The sequence below is a fragment of the Gossypium raimondii genome, chromosome 9 (genome assembly GCF_025698545.1).
Source record: "Gossypium raimondii isolate GPD5lz chromosome 9, ASM2569854v1, whole genome shotgun sequence".
Classification (NCBI taxonomy): Eukaryota; Viridiplantae; Streptophyta; class Magnoliopsida; order Malvales; family Malvaceae; genus Gossypium; species Gossypium raimondii.
In genome coordinates this window covers 48,504,792-48,529,359 of record NC_068573.1, presented here as the reverse complement: position 1 = coordinate 48,529,359, position 24,568 = coordinate 48,504,792, and the positions used below count along the sequence as shown (strand labels likewise).

Sequence of the window (24,568 nt, the reverse complement as noted above, 5' to 3'; positions counted from 1 at the left end):
ATGGGTAAATTAATTCTTTTACGTTAAACCAAATAGTAAATTGACCTTTCTGTTAAAAATTGCATCTATTTTTACCATTAAAACCTGGTTCATGTAGATCAGCATGAGTAACATGAGGCACGCCATATGTAACTATCTAGTTATTTCATTAATCACGTTAGTTTTTAATTGTAGAAATAAATAAAAATTTTAACAAAAATAACCAATTTACTCTTCGATCTAACATATAGGGACTAATTTTATCATTTTTTGAGTAGAGAAAAAATGCAATCTAACTTTAATATATAAACTTCCATAATACTTTTACCGTCTTATAACATATGTGACACTTACGAAAAAATAATTAAGTATTTATAAATTGCATCGAGCCATGTTTCGATTCTTAAAATTTTTTCAAGCTTGGTACACTCTACTCAAATAATTTAATTACTATTTAAAGTATAATAAAATATTTAAAATATAAATTTCATATTAATATAAATTTTATTATTAAATTTAAATAAAATATTTTATAAAATTAAGCAATTTAAATTCAAACAATCTAAAAAAAAAAAAAAGTCATGTCCAAACTCGAGCCCACCTGAGCACCGGGCAGATAATTTAAACATGTCTGAAGAGATAGTCTGTCGTTAAGGAACCTTGTTCCCGCCATTTTAGTACACGTCATTTCAGTTAAAAAAGAAAGGTATAATGACATTTTGTCGTCCTTAACCTTTTTAGAAATAATCAATTTAGACCTCGCATAATTGGATGGAAAAATTAACAGTGCCGTTAACTTGCTGATGTCGATGCCGCATGTGCTAGTTGCTTGCGTGGCAAATTAATTAAAAATTTCAAAAAATTATAAAAAATTTAAAATAAAAAAATTTTGTATGTCTTTTTATTACACTTTTACTTCAGTATAATCCCTCTTCCTCTTTGATCAGACTTCAGAGTAAGGGAAAAAAGGAAAGAAAATTATTCATCAATAGTGGGTCTTGGGGATAACAACAATCCCAGTTGCCACAGCAACAACGACAAAGAAAAAGATAAGAAGAAGAAGCGTGAGGAAAGCAACATGAAGATGAACATCGACTTTCAAATCGGTGATCGAATGGGTTTATTTGGACCACCACCCCAATTCTTCTTCTACGGTGGGTTTTGGGGTGCAAAAAAGTTTGGAGAGAGGGATGCAGATAATGGTTTTTGAATCACATTCCTATTTCAAAACACAGTGATAGGTTCTTGTCTCCTTCTAAGCTAAGTTGATTTATATGCTCTAAGGATTGAATTGCATTCCCAAAAAAAATCATTATACCACTCTGATATGGCTGATTCAGTGTTGATTTATATGCTCCAAAGATCAATGGGTTTCTGTAGATTATTAATTGAAGTCAGAAATATAATTATATTGGTTCAAAGATTAATGAGCTTGTTTTTTTATTGTTAAAATATGATGATTTTTTGCGAATGGATAAAGGATGGTGATGGATCAACGACGGTACAGCAACGGTGGCGGCAGAGACGGAATCCAGCGAGGCATCATAAGAAAAAAAAAAAAAAACCTGCCTTTTTCATTTGCTTGTTGTCAACTGTTTAAAAGCATTTTTTTTTTAGAATTTTGGTTTTTTTTGAACAGTTATAATTTGTTATTTTTTACTTTTTTAATTTATATAATTTTTACAATTCTTTTTTATTTTTTAAAATAATTACTTATACGGTATATGAGATAATATAATGCCACATCAGCAATTGATACATGTAGACCACCACATAGCATCCATATCAGCAAGTTAGTGGCATTATTAACTTTTTTTATCTATTTTTGACTAATTTGACAAAAGATAATAGTTTGAGGGCTAAATAAAGAAAAAAAAAAGAAAAAGGGCTAATTTGATTATTTCTGAAAAGGTTGAGGGTGAAAATTGTCATTATGCCAAAAAGAAATTAACACTTGAATTTTCTTTATTTCCATTGACTTCCCAAATTCTTCTCTGTTAAGAACCCATTCGTAATTTTGGGTTTAATTTCCATTTCATTTTTCCGGGAAAAAAAATACTAGTTCAATTTTCCATCGGCCAAACAGAAGTGCTTTTTTTTTTTCTTTTTGAATGGGACAACAACAATCGAAAGACGGATTGCTATACAATCAAGTGAATTATGGTAACACTAAAGGGATTAAAGCTCTTTTCCATGAATTGCTATACAAACTGTGTAGAGTTCTTTTTAAGTGATTTGTTTAAAATTTTCAGCAAATCCATTGGTTATGAATGATGATTGCCAAGCACCACTAGACGTTGCTAGGGCGAAAGGATACGTCGATGTCGTATGGGATATCGAGGTATAAACGGACCCTTCATTTCCGACACTCTACATATTTGCACAATCTGCTCACATTGATGCTATGCAGGATCACATATGTTTTATTCTCCGGTTGGATGCGAGAGTTTTATGGACAGGAATTAGTCGAAATTTTGTTCCTCCTCAAGTGGTTTCAAGAAAAGTGTGGGTAATCTAGAATACTTATTGGTGTCAGTCGTGTTTTGCTTGTTTGTTGCTTTATGCCATAGAAGCCTTCTGCCTATATAGTTTCTATTGTTCCAATTCCCTAAACAAAAAAGTGTATGTTCTCATTAATGCGTTTGCTTGCAGTTGGGTTGTTGTTCTACCGATCGGTCCCCGTAATCATACGAAGCCGTTCAAGTTGGGGCTGGCAATATACTCCAGTTGTCAGGTGCTCCAAATTTAATTAGTCTCTGTGTGTGTGTGTGTGTGTGTGTTTAATTTATAGCAAACTAAGGATGCAAAGAATGGTGAAGTGAGCCAAACATTAAATACATCGAACGTTTTGACCTCGGCTAAACCAGTACTTCAAATACAATAATCCATGAGCTTGTCTTAAACTGTCCTGCATCTTATCATCAAATTAGCTTCAGCTTTCTTAAATACCTATGACGGTACGATGTGCATAAATTATGAGTTTACTTACTATTTAGCAGTATGGTATTAGTTGTAGAAATTATGTATGTATAGCTTTTGAACTGAGCAAAGTTTGGATGCTACTTGATGCATGGATAACAAACATGAAAGGAAAAAAAAATAGCAGTTGAATAAATTCTGAGTATGCAAGGTTTTATACCCTTTTTCTCCTTGAGTAATTTTCCACCTCTTATTTGGATTATTGGTGAAACAACAGGATGCCGAACCACGTACAGTTATTGCATTGTGAAAGCTAATTTGGAGGAACTAAATCTGAACCAGCCTGATCCTTCGGTGACAATCATCGATAACACAAGCCGTAAGGCGTAAGTTCTCTTGCCAATGTTTCTACTTGTCAATCCCGTTTTGGCTATATTTTGCTTAATTTTATCTTTATGATTGTCTCAAGACACGGGAGGCGGAGGCAAGGCGTAAGCATGGTATTTATCAGTTATTAATAAAAACCCCTGAATTTGACTTGTAAACATGATAAAACTAGAGTTCTATGATATTGGAAATCACCAGTACTCGAAACTGCTGGCTTCGCTCGAGTCTTTCTTTGGATAAAAGGCTTCTTTCCCTCTTGTGACTGCTTTGCCAATAGGTGAAAACTGGTTATGTAGCTTTGATGCTTGGATACTACGTTCATTTGTTTCGGGTTTTGGATGATAAGAAGCATGTTTTTCGACATTGCAATTCGCGTCATCACGGTCTGGTTCTTTTCCAGAAACAGAAATCGAACTTGCACCTTGCAACGAAAATGACATGCAGCAGCTTCATTGGTTTTCTGACGCATGCAAAGGAATTCCACAGGTATTTATCCACGCTTTATATACAGATGTTTCTTTTATGCTTCTTTTTAAAGTCATTGGTAATAGGAAGTCGAATTGTTCCATCTACAATCGTGTTTTTGCCTCCCTCTTACGATAATTCAATCGTTGTCCAGTTAGAGATTGTTGGAATTGATCCGTGAAAAGGTATATGTTTTTGGACCGGTTGCTTGAGGGTGTTGAATAGTTAACTGGTTAATTTTTACGTCGAATCTCCATTTTATTTATGGCATTGGAATATGTAGGCCAGGATAGGCCAGGATTCCTGAATTCCTGCATAATTCTCAGCCTCCGGCTGCTCCGGCAACTGCACGACCGAACGCAGAGGATTTAGAATTGGCAATGGCGATCAATGCCTCTATCCAATCAGCTATTTTGGAGACATCTATTGTCGATTTGCACTCTGGAAATGGAGCTAGTGCATCTGCTGATTGGGGTAGCTCTTCAAGTACCAGCGAATGGACTATGACCGAAGCTAGCTTCGGTACCATTTCAACTGAGGTCATCGAGATTCATAACAATAACATTTCTGCTGTCCCACCAACTTCAATCCCATCAGCACCACCAGCCACGAAAGAGGTCGTAGAAGATAGTCCGATCCAATATCAGTCGATCAGTTCCACTCCCATCAATGCCTTCCTCAAACTGTGAAAGCTTACTTTATAGTGCCGGTAAAACAAAACACGACGAAGGCCCTTTATGTACAATATGTATGGATGCTCCCTCAGAAGCAGCCTGTGGTCCTTGAGGCCATGTCGCCGGATGTATGCGTTGTTTGAATGAGATCAAAACCTAGAAATGGGGTTGCCCTGTTTGTCGTGCCGAGACTCAGCAGGTTATGAAGCTTTATTGTGTTTGACATTCACATCCGAGTTTTCCCGACCTGTAAATTTTTCGATGATTTCTGCACGTTGAAGAATTCTTTTTAAATTTTCTTTTAGCACTTGTTGTAAAATATATTTAATCAGTTTATTAGAACTATATAAAAGTACTAAATACCGCTCTGTGCAGTTTCGCCATTGATAGTGTTCCATCAGGCCTAGATAACACCTAAGTCAACAACCTCTAACAACTAAGTCACTGTTACACAGCCTTATCACCCACGAGCTTTGCAACTCAGGTGATGGCACGGTGCTCACATAACAAAGATTTTGGAAAGCACCAACCAATCAAAGGCAACCACATGTTCTACACGATCAACCAATATATGCCTTCTCTAACCTAGGGGTTACAGGATTGGAAACACTTTTTTTTTTTACCTTTTAAAATATATAAAATTATAAATTAATAATGATAATTACACTTTTAACCTTCAAAAATTATAAGATTTTAATTTAATTCTTTAAAAAATTATAAAGATATTAGTTAAAACAATGTTCAAAATTCAAATTGTACTTTCAACTTTTATCAAAATTTATAATTTATTTCCGACCACTTAAAAAAATATTTTTATGGTTTCACCCCTTTCTCGCCTCAACCGAAGTCTACATGCACTCAATCCTCATCCCTTTTCTCCTCCATCTCCATTGCTTAATGTACGGCTCTCCCTCCAACAAAATGAACCGTCTTTGATCTCCATCACAATTTTCTTTATGTTATTTTTCTCATATCAACAAAGCCAACCAAAAAATAAAAAGACATTATCAAGAAAATTGATATAAAATTTGATGATATAAATATCAAATAGAACATGATATTTTACGTCGGGTATAAATAGATCATGTCCTATAAAATAAACACCATTAACATACACATCTAATATATATATGTAAAATTTTAAAAAATACCATACATGTACACATGCAAAATACCAAATACGTATAATCTTAAAACTCCATCTTTTAGCAGTGGATTATGTGTAACACTGTAAAAAGGCAAACTGCAAGTTGATGTGAAACATGAGCTCTTTCCCACACAAGCATAGTACTTAGTAGTGAAAGGGTTGGCAGAACCTTTGTCGACGGCCATACTTTTTAACACTTTGCATGAACTCATAAACAAAAACAATGGGACCAAAAGCTCTTTTGGAAAACATCCTTGTCATCTTCTTCTTTTTGATTTATTTATTATATATATAAATATATACCTAAAGTGGACTATCATGTTTCCTTAATGGAGTTTTTAGTAATCCACTTGGTAACTTTTTCTACTTAAATTGAATCTTAAATTTGATAATTGTTCTCATGTTTCGACTTAATTTTTTTTTTGTTTATTTTAGTTTTTGAACTTGACAATTGTTCTCATACTAAGGCTTGAACTTTAGAGTTTTCAAGGACTAACTTGAAAAAAAAATTCAAGCCCCAATATGGGTACAATTGTCAAGTTCAGGATTTAACTTGAATAAAAAATTTCAAGTCTTAATATGAGAACAATTGTCAAGCTCAATATCGAACTTGAAAAAAAATTTAGGCTCTAATGTAAAAAATGTAGTCAAATTCAAGCTCTAAAAAATAATTTAACCCTTATATATATATATATATATAATAAGGGTAATTATACTTTTGATACCTGAATTTAGTTTCAATATTCAAATTAGTATTTATGTTTTTTTTCAGATTGATAACCGAATATCTATAGCTTTACTAAAATTGGATGGCGTGAACCAATCAAATTTAAACACGTGATATTAAAATGTGTGAAGAAATTAAAATTAAATAAAAATAAAAATATCTGTTTGAATATTAAAACAAAAATCAAGCGTTTACCTATAAATAATTAGCCGACATTCATATATTATTAAAGCAGACAAAAGAGATATGAAAATTTCACGATTTAGATGCACTTTTTATGCAATTATTCAACATGTCTATCTGTAATCATGAATTGACCTATTTTCCTGTTTATGATTTCATCTCCTTTCTAGGCTTTAGCCCCAAATTTGTTCAAACTACAATTTCACCCAATCCCATCATTTTTCAGATTTACCACACACTCCTCTTTATTTTAATATGATTAAGCTTATTTATAAACTTCATCTTTCTATTTTACAAAAAAAAATTATTTATTTAAATTTTGTTCTTATATTTTATGAAAATTAAGAAATTTGTCCAATTATTATTAGCAAACATATGAACTTGAATAGTTGATTGTTGTGTAAATTATTCAACACTTGATTTCTTTTCTAATTCCTTATATGAGTTGCTAAACCATTTTTAATAACGGTTTAACCTCAATGTTCAATAATGTTATCCAATTAAATTGATTTATTAATTTTCGTAAAATACAAAAATCAAATTTTGACATGACCAATTCTCAATTTCTATTTTAAAAAATTAACGTTCGAGATTCGACTCCTTTACATAAATCATACATAAATTTTACTATATATGAATTTTTTAAAAATTATTTTAGTTTAACTTAGAATGTATTTCAAAATTAGTTTAATTTCTCTTTATAATACTTAATTCTAATTATAATTAATTCAAATATATATATAAAAAAAGTATTCCATTAAGTTTGGATGATTAACAGCCATCCTTTTTTTTCTTTTATACATTTTGAGTACTTCCATGGCACTTTCTTCACTTTATTTGAAATGAAATTGTGTCCACCCACTAATTCAACCCCCACTAAAATGAAGCCCATGCTTCTTTTTTTCTTTTATGGAGCTGGATGGTAAATATTAATGGGTTAAAATATGCTTTTAAGTCTTTATACTTTTTTGTATTTAGAATTTGGTCCATTTATTTTAGATTCAATTATTAATATCATTAAATTTGTCGATGTTAACAATTGGATATGCATTTATAAATTTAAAAATAAGCGGATTAAATTTTAAATATATGAAGAATATTGGAACTTAGAGCATATTTTAACCGTTGAATAATTGATCTGATTTTTGTTTAAAATTAATTTAATTTTGATTTAAATATTGTGGATATTTGAATCTATTATCCAAATCCTTGAATTTAAATTCATTTACATTTTTTGTTTATTTTATAGTTAATTTTTAAATTAAAACTTAAAAATATATATCTCTTATAAGCATTTAAAAATAAGTTGAGTATTTGGAACACTAATAATGTATTTTTTATTCCACAAGCAGCCTTAAAAAATTAACATCGGTCTTTTTTAATATTTTAATAAAATCTAATGTTTATATTTTGAATCAAACCGAAATTAATTAACTACATATAATATTAATACCATACATAAAATCGACCCACAAAACACTCCTAATCCACTACCATCTTTTTTTTTTACAAAACATAATTTTCTTCTGCATTAAATCCAAAATTAACTCATTTGGATTCTACAATCACAACCTTTATTTGTCACAATATAGTCTCATTTATATGTATATTGTGGAGAGATCCCAATTCTATTTTTGCTTTTCCCTCTGGACAGTTTAATTATGAATTTCATTCATCTACTTTATAAAAATATAAAAATTGATCTTTCTATTTTAATTTATTAAAAATTGATCTCATATTTTGCTAAAATTAAGAATTTAGTCGAATTTAGTTATGATATTAAACATTTTTAGAATAATTATCATCATCGGCTCAAAATCCTAATGGGTTTGGGCCGGATCCTAATGAGCTCACTCTCCTGCAAGGTTACATGTGCATATAATACCGTATAAACATGTGTTGAGTCTAGAGTAGAATACGTGTCTATATACATAGAATCTACCTAGCATGTTATATCAATGAACAGTACCCATGTCATATAAATATACAAATACCACTACCCGAGGAAGATAGTGAAAAACACTCAACAAATATCAATATTAAATCATTAATTAGGAAACCAACGCTTAAATAAATTATATGCAATGAATTATGGAAGAGATTAAAAGAATGATGATATTTACCTAAGTTTGATAAAGTTGAAGGAGCAATTAAAGTGGTTTGAAAGAATTGCTAACCTAAGCATGTTTTTGCCCCCTGAACAAAGGAATAATACAAGTAATCAAGAGATTATATTGTATCAATAAAGATTAAAGGAGAATATGAACTTTGTTTCCAAAGCAATCAATATATATTATTATAAGTTTTGTAAACATCTTCATGTCTCCAATGAATTTAGCTTGTATTAGGAAAAGGAATTTTTACCAGGACATTTAATTATTGCACTTAATTTATAAACTTGGTTGATTCCATCATATTTAAATAAAATCATGGTATAATGATAAATTTAGCTTTAATATTTATAAATTTTTAGTTCAATTTGACTATTAATCTTTCAAAAAAGTCAGATCGTTTTTTAACGGAATTAATTCTTAATGATGTTGGCGTGAGAACCTGCATGATAGTTCACGTGTACTTTATGCTAACGTAGAACTATTTGACTTATATATGCAAAATACTTTAGTATGAAGTAGACGTGGATTGTATTTGTGAATTTGTGATGTGGGTTGTCATGTTTAAAGTTTTAACATTTTATTTAGTATTTACGTTTAAAAAACAACTTGATACTTTTTGGAAGGTTAATGAACAAATTAAACTCTTTTAAGAGGTTGAAAGTCAAATTTAGCTAAAAAATATACACGTTAAGGACATATCTAAAATTATTGACTATGAATTTTAAGTTTTTAAAAATGAAGTTGATTTAAGACTCTCCGACCTAATTAGGTAAATAAGAAGCGTGTTTTACTAGACATAGAGGGAAATGTATTTAAATTTTAAATTTTAAATTTATTAGATGGTACTTTTTAAAATAATATCAAATCTTAAATTTTAAGACCGTCTTCTGCTGGAATAAAATTAGATATAAATAAAAAAAGAAAGAAAATACATTGATTTGGTGTGATAATTTGAATGACAGGCAAAAACATTAGGGTTACAACTATTGGCACACATCAATTAGGGAAACTGTTTCTTGATGGACTGATGCTTTCAGATGATGCAATTGCAAGCAAGTGAGTGAAGGGCATTGTAGTCTATTTAATATAAAAGGTGTTGTCAATCAATGAAAAATTTTAAAAAAAAAGTGGAAGAAACAAAATCATATTATTCCCTCAATTTTATTTTTTAACCCAATAACTTTATGCTGTCTCAATCAATCACCTTTCTTTTCTCTCTTTGCTTTTACCTCACTGTTAAAAAAACACTCTTTCAAGGTTAAGCTGCAACTTTGAGATTAAGTTTTATACAATTTAAAAAATTTAAAAGATTTAAAAATGGTGAGGTTAATGAAAATTTTAAATATTTTAAAAGAATTTAATTAATTTTAAAAATTATATACATAATGAGAATTTTCAAAAATTAGGAGTTTAATTAAATTTTTTCTAAAAATTCAAAGGAGAAATAAAATTTTCCAAAAATTTTGACCACCATTACAGTTTGCAGGCTCGAATTTGAATATCGCAATTCGTAATTGCGATACATAGGTTTTGATGTGCATATTATGTGTGGTTTTTATTTATTTATTTTGAATTAATCTCAATTTTTCATTTATTTTGTATTATATTAATTAAATTTTATGTTATATTTAATCGAATTCTTTTTGAATTAATCGAGTTAAATTTGATTATTCAAGGTTTTGACCAAATTCAATATAAAACCAACGCAAAATCAAAGAAAACAAAGCTAACTGCACATATTTTTTCCATTTCCCATAAAAACCCTAGACAATGTCTTTTTAACTTTTACCCCATGTTAACATTACCAGTTCCAGTCAGCGTCATAAACATTTTGCAGTGAACTCAGAGTTTTACTGAGAGTTTAAAAAAGATAAATAAAAGCTACCACATTAAGACATGATCATATGATGTTTTCTAGGATTGATCAAACAAAAAATGTTCAAACAAACCTCAAAGAAAACAATGGAGTACTCACTAGACCTAGCTGCTTTGCTTTACCCCTAGGTTTTATATATATATCAAATTATCAATCGACTTCTTCTTCTTTAAACCCCTTTACTGCCCTTTTTCTCCTCTTTCTCCTATGGCGATTCGTTTTTTTTTTTTTTGAGTAGTCCTAGGTGAAAAACCTACCTGTTTTCTTCAAACACTTTTTGGGCTGTTTATTTTGCTTACAATATCATGGTGTTTTTCAGACAAGTTTGAGATTTCACAAACTACTGTTCATCTTCATGTTTCTCCTTTGGTTTCTCTTGATCTGTTTGTGATCATTTAAGGAATCATCATCTTATTTGCATTTTTGTCTTTTTCTCGATATGGATTCTCTTCAGGGTTTCGAAACCACTGGAAACCCTTCCGTTGCTTTAACACCGATTTTCCCTCTTTCGATGACCACCGTGAGCGCACCGTCCGCCGCCATGACCACCACCAACGGAAACCCTTTATCAGTCTCCTCCCTTTCTTCCTCTTCCAGCTCCTCCACTTCCCCGACCAGAACTCTCAGCCGTTACGAGAACCAAAAGCGCCGTGACTGGAACACCTTCGGTCAATACCTCTGCAACCACCGCCCTCCTCTCTCCCTTTCCCGTTGCAGCGGCGCCCACGTCCTTGAATTCCTCCGGTACCTAGACCAGTTCGGGAAAACCAAAGTCCATACCCCACTTTGCCCTTTCTTTGGCCACCCTAACCCTCCAGCCCCATGCCCTTGCCCTCTCCGTCAAGCTTGGGGAAGCCTCGATGCTCTCATCGGTCGCCTCCGTGCCGCCTTCGAGGAACACGGCGGCAAGCCTGAAGCTAACCCCTTTGGTGCTCGTGCTGTTAGGCTTTACCTACGTGAAGTCCGTGATTCACAAGCTAAAGCTAGAGGCATAAGCTACGAGAAGAAGAAAAGGAAACGTCCCCCTCATAATCCTCCATCTCTTCCACCACCAAATCAGTAAGCAAAAAAAACCATATATCTATATATATATATATATATATATATATATATATGTTCAAGTATCAACAAGAGCTGCATGGGAAAAAAATGGTTTTTTTTTCTCATATGTTTGTTTAATTTATGTTATATAAACCATAATGTCTTAAAAAGCTTATTTCCTTTTGTTATTTTTGTCAGGTATTTCTCTCTTTTTTTCCATTAATGGATAATTACCCTATGTCCCTATATATCTGTATATCATTTTAGATCAGTAGAAGAAAACCAATGTCTACTATTTGTAGTAATTTAGATCTATGTGATTTATAACGTCCAATTTGTCTTTGATTGTACTTTCCATAAACCATTTGTGACAAATTAAGTTTCAATTTGCAGATCAAGTTTTGTGTCTGTTCTTCAATGGTGCATATATACATACATATATAATTTTCTTCCATTTCTTCATGGGTGCAATAATGGGGATCTTTACAAGAACCGTAAAGAACAGTGAAATGTTGTTAGACTTAGTTTCACTTAAAGGGGGAAAAAAGACATGATTTGAAATGGACACTAAGAAGGAGACAGCAAGTTGTCCAGTTGTAGATTATCATATATCTGGAATCACCAATGTTGAATTAGCAGCTATACCACAACCTGGATTAGATTTTATATATAGAGAGAGTTTGATGTGATAAGTGACAGACCAATAAATATAGAGACCTGGCTATGTTCTAACCAGTGTAGTATGTTCAACCCTAGTTTGGTGTTTGGTTTCCATGATTTGATTCTTTGAAAGACATTTTCTGATGGAAAAAACTCTTGTTTGAAACATGTTTTTGTTTGGGTTTTATATGTACTGTTCTTTTGATCTGTTCTGTAAAATGAATCCCAAAGTTTTCTTTACATAACTAGGTTTTCTTGAGATTTAGGGTAAAGGGTTTCTTAAAAAACCAAAAAGATTTAAATCAAATTATTTTACGATATAGTGGAATTTTTATATTAAATATACTTTGCTTATCAACAATATTAAGTTGAAACCTTTTTTGGCCCTTACAAGGGACTATTATTTTTACTTAAGATGTCCATCATTATATGATATATTTAAGATTCTGCTGGGACCAAAGTTGATTCTAATGCATTACAAGTAAAAAATAATTTCTCCAAAATTAATTATCTCATGCATGTTAAGTTTTGAGTATCAAGTGATTCGAAAATTAATATGATACCGAAGGCTCGATCCGAAATGTGACGAGACCTTTTTAACTTAGTGGTACATTTTATGTATATTAGCTAAATCCTTAGATTTTTTAATTATATATCTTCTAATTGTTTTTGCATGATTTGTACGATTCTATATAGGAATATGAGAAAAGGATTGTATGAATTAGTGATGTCACGTTATCTGTATCCCTTTTTAAGAGTTTAATGTCATATCAATATTTTTATCTTAAAAAATCAATTCTAAATAAAAATCCTGAAATTTAGGATGAAAAGTGATATCTTTATTTCATAAAATTATTTCTCTATAAATATGAAATATGATATGCAAATGGCCTTATGATTAAATTGAGAGAGATTACTTGTTTATGAATGTGGATGGTTATTGGAGTAAAAAGTTTTAGAGTTGTTTGTAGAGATTATTTTGTTCGAAAAATTATTTGGTTCATTGTCAATATTTTACTCTCTACTCGTGAACTTTATTTCACTCGCATGAACTAAATAAATTTTTGAGCGCATGCGTATAGGATTAAGCATAACATTTATTTTGTCAATTGTTTATTTTAGCATTAGTGATTTAATTTATGATTTTGGGTGTTGTGGATCATTTTTAAGTTATAACTTACAATTATATTTGTATTCTTCTAACTGGTTACATATTTTTATTTATTCGTAAGTTAAAAAGTTAAGATATCATTCTCTACCCAAAAAATTAAGTATCATTTAACTTAAAATATAAATTATTTTTGAGAAGTTAACAATGTGACCAATTTGAATGTTAACAGTATTGATGATAATGTCTACAAATTTAAATTAAGGTTTAAAAGAAGCATTAAAGAATAAATATTGCATTTCTAGTACGAGAGTGTAAATTCGAACTTTGGAGGCAACAATGTTGCGAGGAACAATCACAAACTTTGAATATAAACAGTAAGATGGATATGCACGATAAATTAAAGATACATTACACTCTTGACTTTGGAGATGACGTTATTGGAAGAGATAATTACGATCTTCGAAGCGATCAGTTCTCATACCATGGGCAAAGATAAAAATTTTGAACTGAAAAATCTTGAGAGGCTAAAACAAAACTTTATCAAAATTTAAAGGGTTAATGAGGCAATTATACAAAAAAAAGGGGATCAAGGCTCAATCTCTTGGTGTGGCTCCTACTTCGTAACCCGTAAAATAAACACGAAGAATACTCTTTAATTGCAGCTTAAAAATATTGTTTTAAATTTAAAAAAAGACATTAAATTTTAACATGGATTAATTAAGAAAATAAAAAAGCTCCTCTACCCAATAATAAATGGAGCCGACAAATTCAAAATTCAAACTCACATCTTCTAAGATATTGCAACAATAACCATCTCGATTATTCATAATTGAATTTGAAATTAAATTTTGTAATGAAAAAATACATTTATTTCATTTTCACCCACCAAACTCCAATTGTTGATTTCAATCTCTTAAGCCCACTGTCACTTTCGTGAATTTTCAAACACACCATAAAATTTTTTCCATTGTCAGTCCAAATAGGGCAAAAAAATGATAATCATGTATAGTGAACAATCTTTTGTTGTGTTCTGCCATATTTACTGTGTTTGTAAATATTATTACAATAAATAATAACCATAACCGTTAACAAATCATAAAATAACGCTTACAACTGTCTCAAATTGGCTTAAGTTAATAATAATAATATTATCATTCTTGTTTTATTACAATTTATATATTAATAGGTAAATATATTATGTTGAGATAAATTTATAAATCATAATTTTGATCTTAATTAATCTATAATATATATAAAAGCATGAGTTTGAAAAAGTTTTGAACCGATGAGAATATTTTTATTTTTCATTGTATTACTAAATTAATAAAATAACTATAATTTAATTTAGAATTATTAGTTAAAAAATTGTGCTAATTTTGATATAAAATTATTACTTGAGTAGAACTCTAAGCATAAAATATAGAAAAGTTTGTGATAATTACAATTATAATTATTAGTAAAAATTTGAGGTAAAAAGTTGTTTTGATTTTATTTTTTAATTCGTGTTTATTGATGTAAAATAGAATTAGTACTTGAATAAAACTTTAAGCATTTTAATTAACACTTAATTAATATTAGAGTTATATATCAATCAAATTTTAAGTTTAGCTTTATGAATAGAATTTAGTAATTAGACATATTTAATCAAGTAATATTTAAGAAAAATTCTCGGTAAAAAATGGAGACTTTTAGCATTAATAAGTTAGAATTATAAAAAATTAATAAAGAATTAAAGTCATGGTTCTTCGAATACGCAATATCGAATCGTATTTGAACGATGACGACACTGGAGATTGACTGAAGATTTTATTAATTGATGATGAGGTAATATGATATTATGATTTTATTTTTATTTTTTCTATAAGTTTATACTATGTGAAGCAAGTTCTCTTAAACTCGTTTCTTTTTTTACCTATCTGTTATTTGTTTGATGCAGATGAAAAATGATTTGAGAGCTTGCTTTGAAAAGAAAGTCAAATTTTAACAGTTGTTTTTAATCACTATTATTAAATATATTTATCAATTTAGTTGTGCAGATGAAAAATGTTTAGTGGGTTTGTTTTAAAAAGAAAGTCAAAATTCGACAATTTTTAATCAATATTATTAAATATGTTTATTAACTTTTGTTTAAATATATTTTTTGTTTAACATGAACTATTACTATAATTATTATATATGTCGTTTTACATATTTCTTTTATTTTTTAAATTAATATTATAGTTTATTTTCTCATATAATTTTAAAATTGTATATTATTTAAAATTAAGAGAAGTTACCACTGCGAATGATAGATAACAATAATTAAAATGATGTTATTTAAAACCTAATAAAAATTTAAACGCGTAATTTTATATACAACACATATAATATTAGAAATTAGTATAGTAATAAATAAAATAATGTATTTTTAATTAGACTTGTTTTTATTTAAGAAAAATAGATGAAATTAATTAAAATAATAAAAATAAATGGTAACTTTTTCCAAAATGTAAAGATTATATTTGTAATCTAACATAAAGAACGAGTTATACCATCCATATAATAGCAAAGTGAATTAAATAAAAGAAATTTAAATAGTTCAATGATAATTTTATGATTTTTTGAAATTGAGTAACCAAAACATAAATTTATTAATAATTCAGTAACCTTAAGTGTAATTTTCCCTTTTCTTGAACACTGCCAGTTAACAAACAGTTTTCACCGTAATAATAAAAAAATTTGTACCGTTTTACTGTTTTTTACTCCATGATGCTCAAAGCTGACAACAATCTGACACAACATGGTCTCCTCTCTTGTCATTCATGTCTGCTCCCCACTTTCACATCCATCATCACCTAGTTTAATGCCATGATCCCCTCTCTGATTTCGCCGCGTGGATGAATGACAGCCGTTGATGAATTGACCCCCACTTCTTGATGCGGGGGACCTTGTTGATATGAGTGTAAAAGTTGTCATGTCAAAGTCAATAACTTTTGGAAACAGGTTCTGGTTTTCTGTCAGTAATAAGATAAAAAGGGCTAACTGGCATTAATGAATTATACTAACATTAACCCATATCATTAATAATTTAATTTTAAAAATCATGAAAAATACAGTATAGTGATTAAAAATTATTATTGCATTTTAAAATTTTCTAAATAGATTATTATAAAATAATTTTAATAATTGAATTGTATATCGTTGGTTGTATTTAAAAATAGGTATATTAGTCATATATATTATATCAAAGAGTAAATCAATCTTTTTGTTAAAAATTAGTCCTTATATGTCAGCATTAGTACACGTGGTATATCACATGTAAATTGTTTGATTATTTATTCAACCACACCGGTTTTTAACAATAGAAATTGAAGAATTTTTTAACGAAAATGACCAGTTTGCTCTTTGATCTTACACACATGGACTAATTTGCTCATTTTTTTAGTAAAGGAGATAAAATGCAATCTGACTCTTAATACATAAGCTTTCATGGTACTTTTACCAATATTTTAACCATTGAACTTAATAATTGGTGCCTGACCGTTTTTCTTAATTTGATCTCTAAACTTTGATTTCGTCAAAGTATGATGACATGCCACTTTTTAATTGTGTCGCATTAGTATACTTTAACGGAATCCAAGTTCATGTGCTAATTTGAAAAAAGCTGTTAAGTTTAAGGATTAATATGAATTCAAGTACTAGAGTGAACATAGCTGCTAAATTTAGGGGCTAAATATTGTATTAACCCATAAAATAATTACAATGATTTAGAAAAAGAAGCAGCACGTCATATCAATGAAGAGATTTGCTTCAAAGCTCAATTATTTCACACTTTGTTATTTAATACTACTAGCAATACAAAAACTATTTTCTATTTGGAGGATTCATATTTAATGTGGTATAAAATTTTATACGCTGTTATTGTTAAAAACATAGTAATAATATTTTTTAAATTATTCAATAATTTATCGATAATGTCTTTTAAATATGATTAATTGTACTGTTAATATATTTATTTTATGGGACACTTATCAACCCATGACTCAACTTATAGAGTCTAAAACCTCCATTGAGAGTGTATCAAATATTAAATATTTTAAATAAATTATTTTCCAATTAACTAAGAATAATAAAAGTTATCTACTTATTTTTTTTATTAAAGTCTTTATCCTATAAAAAGAGTTTATAAAAAGTTTGGGCTTATAAGTTCAAAAAGGTAAACCAAAATCAAGGCCCAAATATTTTACAAGGCCTATAATTTGGGCTAAACTTGGTCACATTGAGCAAAATAAATTCGACCCGTTCAGTCAAGTAAGACCAGCTCGATGAAGTTCAAGTTAATTATTATAATTTTAAAATTAAAATTTTAAATTTTTATATTGAAAAAATAAAAGTTTCAGAGGCTCGATGGACAAAATCGAGCCTCGAGGAAAATTTTTTCTTGCCAATTAAATGTTATCAAATCCGATTCATGAATACCTCAATTTGTTTGCATTGAATTGCCTTAGAAGATCCAAAAAATGAAACAAATAATTAAAATTAAGTTTAATTATGCCCCAACTCTTTAGATTTTAAAATTTAATCTTGTTTGTTATCTGACAGATGCGAAGGTAGAAAATTATTTTAAGGGGTCGAAATTGAATTTTAATTTTTACGATAGTAAAAATGTAATTTCATCATTTCAATGGCATATATCTTTATAATTTTAAAGGATTAAATCAACTTTTTTTTATCATTTTAAGGAGCCAAAGTGTAATTTTACATTTACTAATTTAAAATTTTAAAAAAATTAAAAGACCTAAATAAATTTTTTCTATTTTAGGAGGGTTAGGCCCCTGCTACACCTGGCTACGCCCTTGTTATCTGATTTGAAAAATTAAAACCTAATTAATAAAAAATATTTGACATTCTAATATTCAAAAAGCTTGAACTAAAAATTAAAGCCTAATCGATAACACATGTTGAAGTTTTATAAATGTCAATTAACAGCGTTAAAAATTGGATTTTATTTTATTTTTTCTCAATCAAACAAGTAAATTGACTTGAAAGAAACTAAAAGCATAATTAGACTTGATGAAATGGTCTAATCTAATTTTAAATCACAATCACCAGCTGTTTTCCTTTTAAGTTGCTAGCCTGTTTGCCAACGGCGGCAGATTCGTCTTCATTTTTCAAAGTAAGATTTTCAACACTGATTTTTTTCTTCTTATAGTGGGGACACAATTCTATGTTATTTACAAATTTGGCCACCAACTGTTTTTATAGATTCCTGGCCGTGTTTTCTTTTCTTCTTCTTGATTCTTCCATTGACTGCAATGCCTTTATCTTTGGGTTACTTTTTCTCTATTCCACATAGCCAAGCAATATTCTATATGAGTAAGACTTGGAAAATAAGCCTTGGAATTGACCAATGAAAGTGACCATCAAGCTATACACCAATATTCTTTTTTTTCACCTTTGAATTTAAGGTTTAATTCAATTGGTCTATTCAAAAAGTTATATTTGGCAAGTTTTAAATTTAAATCTCGATATTTTTCATGTCAAAATAATCTTAATCCATCAATTTCATCCATCCTTATTGGGGTGGATTTTTTTTTTTTTGAAAACTGGGTTCGAGTCAATAGGTTTGTGGGTCTTTTTTTAAGAAAAAATTGTAAGGTTTTATTATTTAATTTTATAATTGTTGGTTGATTGGGTATTAACTCGATTGATATTGACATTGTTGCTAGTGCAAGAGGACGTGAGTTCGAGTGTGCTGAAGTGCATTATCCTCCTGTTTAAGGGTTCGGGAGAGGATATGAGTAGTTCTTAGGTGTTGTATAAAAAGTATAGATATTATAAGAACCTATAACAAAATTAATGTTACAAAAATTTATAATTGTTTTTATATATTTTAATCACAATTAAAAAAAACTTTATAACACATTGTAATATTTTAGCTATTTTTATACATTTTGAAATAATAGATGTTGATGATGGCAATAGAATGACTGCAAAAATAAGAAAAATAAGAACACAGATTTTATATAGAAACCCTTTCGGGAAAAACCACGGACAGAGGAGAAGAAATTCACTAATATTGAAAAATTAATGATACAAGAGGAGTTTCGCCCCCACAGATCCTCTTATTTTGTCACTGTATTTTATTTCTTTAAAAAAGTGATGGGATTCGAGTCATACAACTCTAACTTATTTAATTAGATAATTTAAAATTTTTATTATATATTTTATTTAATCTTGTGGGAAATGAATGTAATATAAAATTTATGTAATATTTCAGGGCAAATTGAGTTGAAGTTGATAATTTTTTTCGAAAATTAAATTTAAATAAAAATAAATTTAGGATGAGGGAACATTAAGATGGAGTCGAAGCAAATCTAACTCGAGCTTATTGCCATCCCTAATGGTAATAATCCCCTCATTTTCCTAGGCTATAAAGTCTACAAATGGAGACTCGGAAAAAAAAGGGCCTTGAATTGACAAATGAAAGGAAATAAGCTAAAGCAAGCTTTATTGACTAACAATGTTTTATTTTTCTTTGAATCAAAGCATTAATTTAGTACATTCGTATAATCAACTTTTTTTAAAGATTTGAAGTCTAAATCCGAAATTAAGGTAAACCTTCGAATAAGAGCAGGTGCAAAGTAAAAAATAAATAAAATAAAATTTAAAAAGATAAAAAGATAAATTTATCAACTTAAAGGGCCAAAATTAGAATTTCCCATTTTAAGGGGTTGGGTCCCTGCCACCCCTTAACACCGCCCCTAAATATTACTGCACTGGACTCCCAGTTTTCAATTGGAGTGGGTGAACTGGGCAACTAGTGGAGGGGGTAATCCCCCTTTTGCCCCTGTAATCTTTTTAAATTTATATTTGTTAATTTTACTTTATTATTAGTTTAAAATTAAATATATTAATATATTTTATTAATCAATATAAATATAATTTTTAACAATTTCTTAATATAAACACAATTTTAATAATTAATAATTAATTCATTTTATAATATATTATTTAATATACATATAATTTCAATCATTTTGGATTTTTATTATAAGTATGCTTATTTTAATCCAATGTTTTTAATGATTGTTTTATAGTTTCTCCTTACTTTTATCACTACGATTGAGTCCAAAACATATCTCACTATTGATTTTAATCTCATCCTTAATGATTATTATTTTATCTAATTAATAATTTAAATCGACTATATAATTAATTAAAATATTTATAATAAAATGTCGGGATTTTCATTTTAATATTTTATTAAATGAATTTATAAAAATTCACATATTTTTAATAATTTTGTAAAAGTAAAATAATTTTAAAAACTTTTATTATATATCATTTCTAATCTAATGTCCTTAATAGTCATTTTCTATTCTCACCTCACCGCTACAGCTGCATTTGAATCCAAACACACATCTCACTGTTACAGTATCCAATCTCACAGGCAACGCTGTTTTTAACTTCACCGAAGGTAAACATACCGACCATCCAAACTAAGTCTTAGTTCATGCATTTAAAATAAATGTATGAACGTAGACAAAGAGATAAGCATTGTCTTGCCCACCCTCACCCTAAATAGTAAAATTCTCATTTAACCCCTTAATTTTTATGAAATTATATGTTAATATAATAGTAAAATTATATTTTGATCCCGATAATTTATGATTCATTTTTATTCCCTAAAATAATTTTCGAAAGGTTCAAGATTCAAATATTAAAATCCGCAATCTTTTTTCTAGTTCTCAAACCGTAATGTCAATTTTCATCAAAAACAAAGTAATCTATGTCCAACCCAAGTAACTTAAAACTAATTCTTAATTGTGAAAGCGAAAACCCAAACAACGTATCCATTATAGTGTGATACTAAAATAACATTGAGAGCCATAAATAAGCACATGCATTGTCCCAATTTTCTCCTGTTTTGTAAGAATTGCTGGTCATGTTCCATTGACCATTATTGTCTCCCAACACATCCCCTTTAAGTTCCTAATCCCTGTTTCTTTCCCCATTGGCTATGGTTTGTTCAAAACCCAACAGCTCCCTATCCATGCCAGCAACTGTCATGTTCTTTCAACACTTCAATAATTTCCCCCTTTGGATGGCTACTTAAGTTAGTCGAATTTTTAATTTTGTTTTAGACTTTTTTTTTTATATATATTTATACTTGATCTATATTTTAAAGATAAATATCAGTTTTGGCTTGAGATAAAAATATTTAAAAAAATATATTTTTATCAAACACATATCATTTTAAGAGTAATGAATTAAATATCTAATTTATTTCAAATTAATTAATTAATCAAAATAAGTTTAAACCAAAACTTACGCATTTATATAAAATGAGACTCGAACTTAATGTTATCATTAAATCCTCAAAAGCTTTTGTTGATGAGTTAAATTCCAAGCAAATTTATAAATGCTCTAACCACGCAAGGGGCAAACAAATGAAAAATAATAATATTTAAATTTGTTGTAGTTTACAAAATTGTGAATTTAATATATAAATAAAATTCACTGCTTTCACAAAATACAAGGATTAATAATGCAATTTAACTATATAACTTTCACATAAACTTATACTATATATATATATGGACTTTTTGTTTCCTGTTTATTTTGAATAGATGTGTATCCAAATTCCAAACCAAATGCCTTGGAAAACATGACATGGTCCCCCCAATATGATGCCCTACTTCTAAGGGAACTCACACCATTCTCATTGCTCATCATGTAGTTGACATTGCTCCCATTGCTTTCCCCCAATTCTTACCCTCTGTTTAGAAGAGTTTTTATTGATTATTTTGGGGAAAAACACATGAGAATTACCATTGAAGCAAAGTTATTATTATATGCATTTTTTTTTATTAAGGAAGCTTTGGCTCATAGGGTTAAGGATGTTCTAGTCCCCTATGTACTGAAGGCGGAGACAAGAAGGCAAGTAGTGGTAAAATTATTCTTTTAGTTCTTTTAAAATGTACACAATTATAAATTAATATAATGATAAATTTGTACTTTGACATTTTTTAAATAATATTATATTTTTACCACTGCCTATATAAATGTTTAAATAATATTATATTATATCGTTTATTTATTTTATCATATTCACTATCAATCTTTAAATTTTAATCAAATTATTATTATTTTATGAAAAACTAACAAATTTGTAAAAGTTTAACCACGCATATTTTGCAGCTACTTTATAAAATTAAAATACATATTTTTCAAAAAGTTTATATATTTTATAACTCTAACATTGTTACAATTTTAACAGTTAAATCAAATTTTTGTCCAAAGATCAACAATTTCACTAAAATTTGAAGATTGATGGTCAATGTGATAGAAAAAAAGAATTAGGACCAAAGTGAAAAAATGGTAAATGTTAAGAGCTAAATTTGATGCTTGAGTATTTTCTATCCCAATTAAGCATCTACGTTTGGCATTGGTATTCGAGTGTTTTTGTCCCAAGTACCTATACATCTTGGTCCATACAATGTCGTTGGATATCAAAGTGAACATTAAAGCCAAATTCAAATACCAAATTGAACATCAAAACGAAATTCAAATACCAAATGGTATGTTTACCCTAAAAAGAACAAAGACACATGTCAAGGCTTTTAATAAGTGATTTTTTAAGAAAAGAAATTATTAAGGCAATTATTCTTGACTGACAGACACTTCTCTAATCCCATAATTATTCTTTATTATTTTATTATTTTAATAAATTACCTCCTTTATTCTGTTTCATTTCATTTTTTTTGTTTCACTTCTAATTTATATATGTTGTAATTTGTATATTTAAATCATATTTTATATTATATAAGAAAATATTTGATATACTACTAATGAAGTTTTAAATTTCACAAGTAAAATTTACATGCGACACATATCAATATATTGACCGTACATATTTTGACCCATTTTATAGTTTAAAATAAATTATATAGGAATAATTTTATATTAATGTTTATATATTCTTATAATTAATTTTTAAAATATTTTTTATCATTTTTAATTAGTGAAATGGATTGTTTGGGTGAATCGAGTCTGAGTCTATTCTTCTTTTGAATTGGACTTAAACTCGACCATCAATATTTCTAAATACAATATCAAATTTTAAAAATTAAAATTAAAGTCATAGATGTGGATTGTCACGAGGATATCAAGTCAACAATTAATTAATTTTTAAAATTTAAAATTCAAAAATTATTTTAAACTAAAAGTATAAAAATTATAAAAAAATAATTTTAATTTGTAAAATATTAATTGCTAATGTGGCATACACTTAAGTTGTCATTTTTTAGTGATTTGACAAACAATGCAAGTTTAAGGACTAAAAGATACGAAAATTTGAATGGATGGCTAAAATTAGAGATGCTCATGGGCCGGGCCAGGCCCATAAAAAATTTTAGCCCGGCCCGAAATATGGGCCTAAAAGATTTTGGCCAGGCCCGGCCCGGGAAAAAATCATAAGCCCGGGCCCGGCCCATTTTTATTTTAAAAATTTTAAAAAATTAAAAAAAGTATTTTAAAAATATTTTAAAATTAAAAAAATTTTAAAAATATTTTAAAAATATTTTAAAATTTAAAAAAATTAAAAAAAGTATGTAAAAAATATTTTAAAATTTAAAAAAATAAATATATTTATTATATCGGGTCGGGCCGGGCCCGGGCCGAAAAAGTGGTGCCTGAGGCCCGGCCCGTTTTATAAATGGGCCTCGTTTTTTTGCCCAAGCCCATATTTCAGGCCTATATTTTTACCCAAACCCTCCCATATTTCGGGCGGGCCGTCGGGCCGGGCCGCCCGGCCCATGAGCACCTCTAGCTAAAATAATCTCTCTCTTTTTTTTTTGTAAAGTTGGAAAGCCAGATAAATTATTATATAGTTTTTAGATTAATTCGACTCTATTCAATTTTTTATTCGTTGTACTTTGCACTGGTCGAATTCTACATTTTAATTTGTCTAACCTATATTTAGAGGTATACTATACTTAAAATTGTATTTGTATTTATAATAGTGGAAGGGGTTAATATTATTAATTCATATATAAAGTCCTACATGGTCCACTTCATCTATGAACACCAAACCTAACCTAATTCATTTAAGATTCAAATTAATTAATGGGTAAATTATACTCAAGGTCTTTAAACTATTAATAAGTTTATATATTGGTCACTTGACTTCAAAAAGTTACAAAATGGACTTCAAACCATCTGAAAGTTTTCATTTCTTGTTAGAATTGATGTTGTATGACCTTTTCTATTTGCATCGCTATCACCAATCGAAAGTTTAGTTT

The 24,568-nt window shown here is 28.9% G+C and overlaps 2 protein-coding genes and 1 pseudogene across 3 annotated transcripts; all 3 read left to right on the top strand.

Annotated features, from left to right (window-relative positions):
* Positions 1 to 933: 933 nt before the first annotated feature.
* LOC128031925 (putative E3 ubiquitin-protein ligase XBAT35) lies at positions 934 to 4,172 on the top strand (annotated as a pseudogene).
* Positions 3,724 to 4,647, top strand: LOC105797777 (putative E3 ubiquitin-protein ligase XBAT35). Its single transcript, XM_052621309.1, is given in 3 exon segments — positions 3,724 to 3,771; positions 4,044 to 4,423; positions 4,425 to 4,647. Coding segments are annotated over 3 exon segments (651 nt in total).
* Positions 4,648 to 10,527: 5,880 nt separating this feature from the next.
* On the top strand, positions 10,528 to 12,444 carry LOC105800649 (protein LIGHT-DEPENDENT SHORT HYPOCOTYLS 4). Of its 2 annotated transcripts, none has more exons than XM_012631883.2 (2): positions 10,528 to 11,530; positions 11,906 to 12,444. In XM_012631883.2, exons 1-2 carry the CDS (start codon positions 10,911 to 10,913, stop codon positions 12,018 to 12,020), a joined length of 735 nt encoding a protein of 244 aa, XP_012487337.1. In that variant the 5' UTR covers positions 10,528 to 10,910; the 3' UTR covers positions 12,021 to 12,444. The 2 variants fall into 2 exon arrangements, with proteins under 2 accessions (XP_012487337.1, XP_012487338.1); XM_012631884.2 differs by lacking the exon at positions 11,906 to 12,444 and adding an exon at positions 11,711 to 11,857 and having other exon boundaries at positions 10,532 to 11,530.
* Positions 12,445 to 24,568: the final 12,124 nt, after the last annotated feature.

Bases quoted from the DNA above. Each gene is read 5' to 3' on its own strand.
- LOC105800649 (XM_012631883.2), top strand. From the start codon at position 10,911: ATGGATTCTCTTCAGGGTTTCGAAACCACTGGAAACCCTTCCGTTGCT. The intron at 11,531-11,905 runs GTAAGCAAAAAA...TTCAATTTGCAG, and splicing joins TCTCTTCCACCACCAAATCA to ATCAAGTTTTGTGTCTGTTC.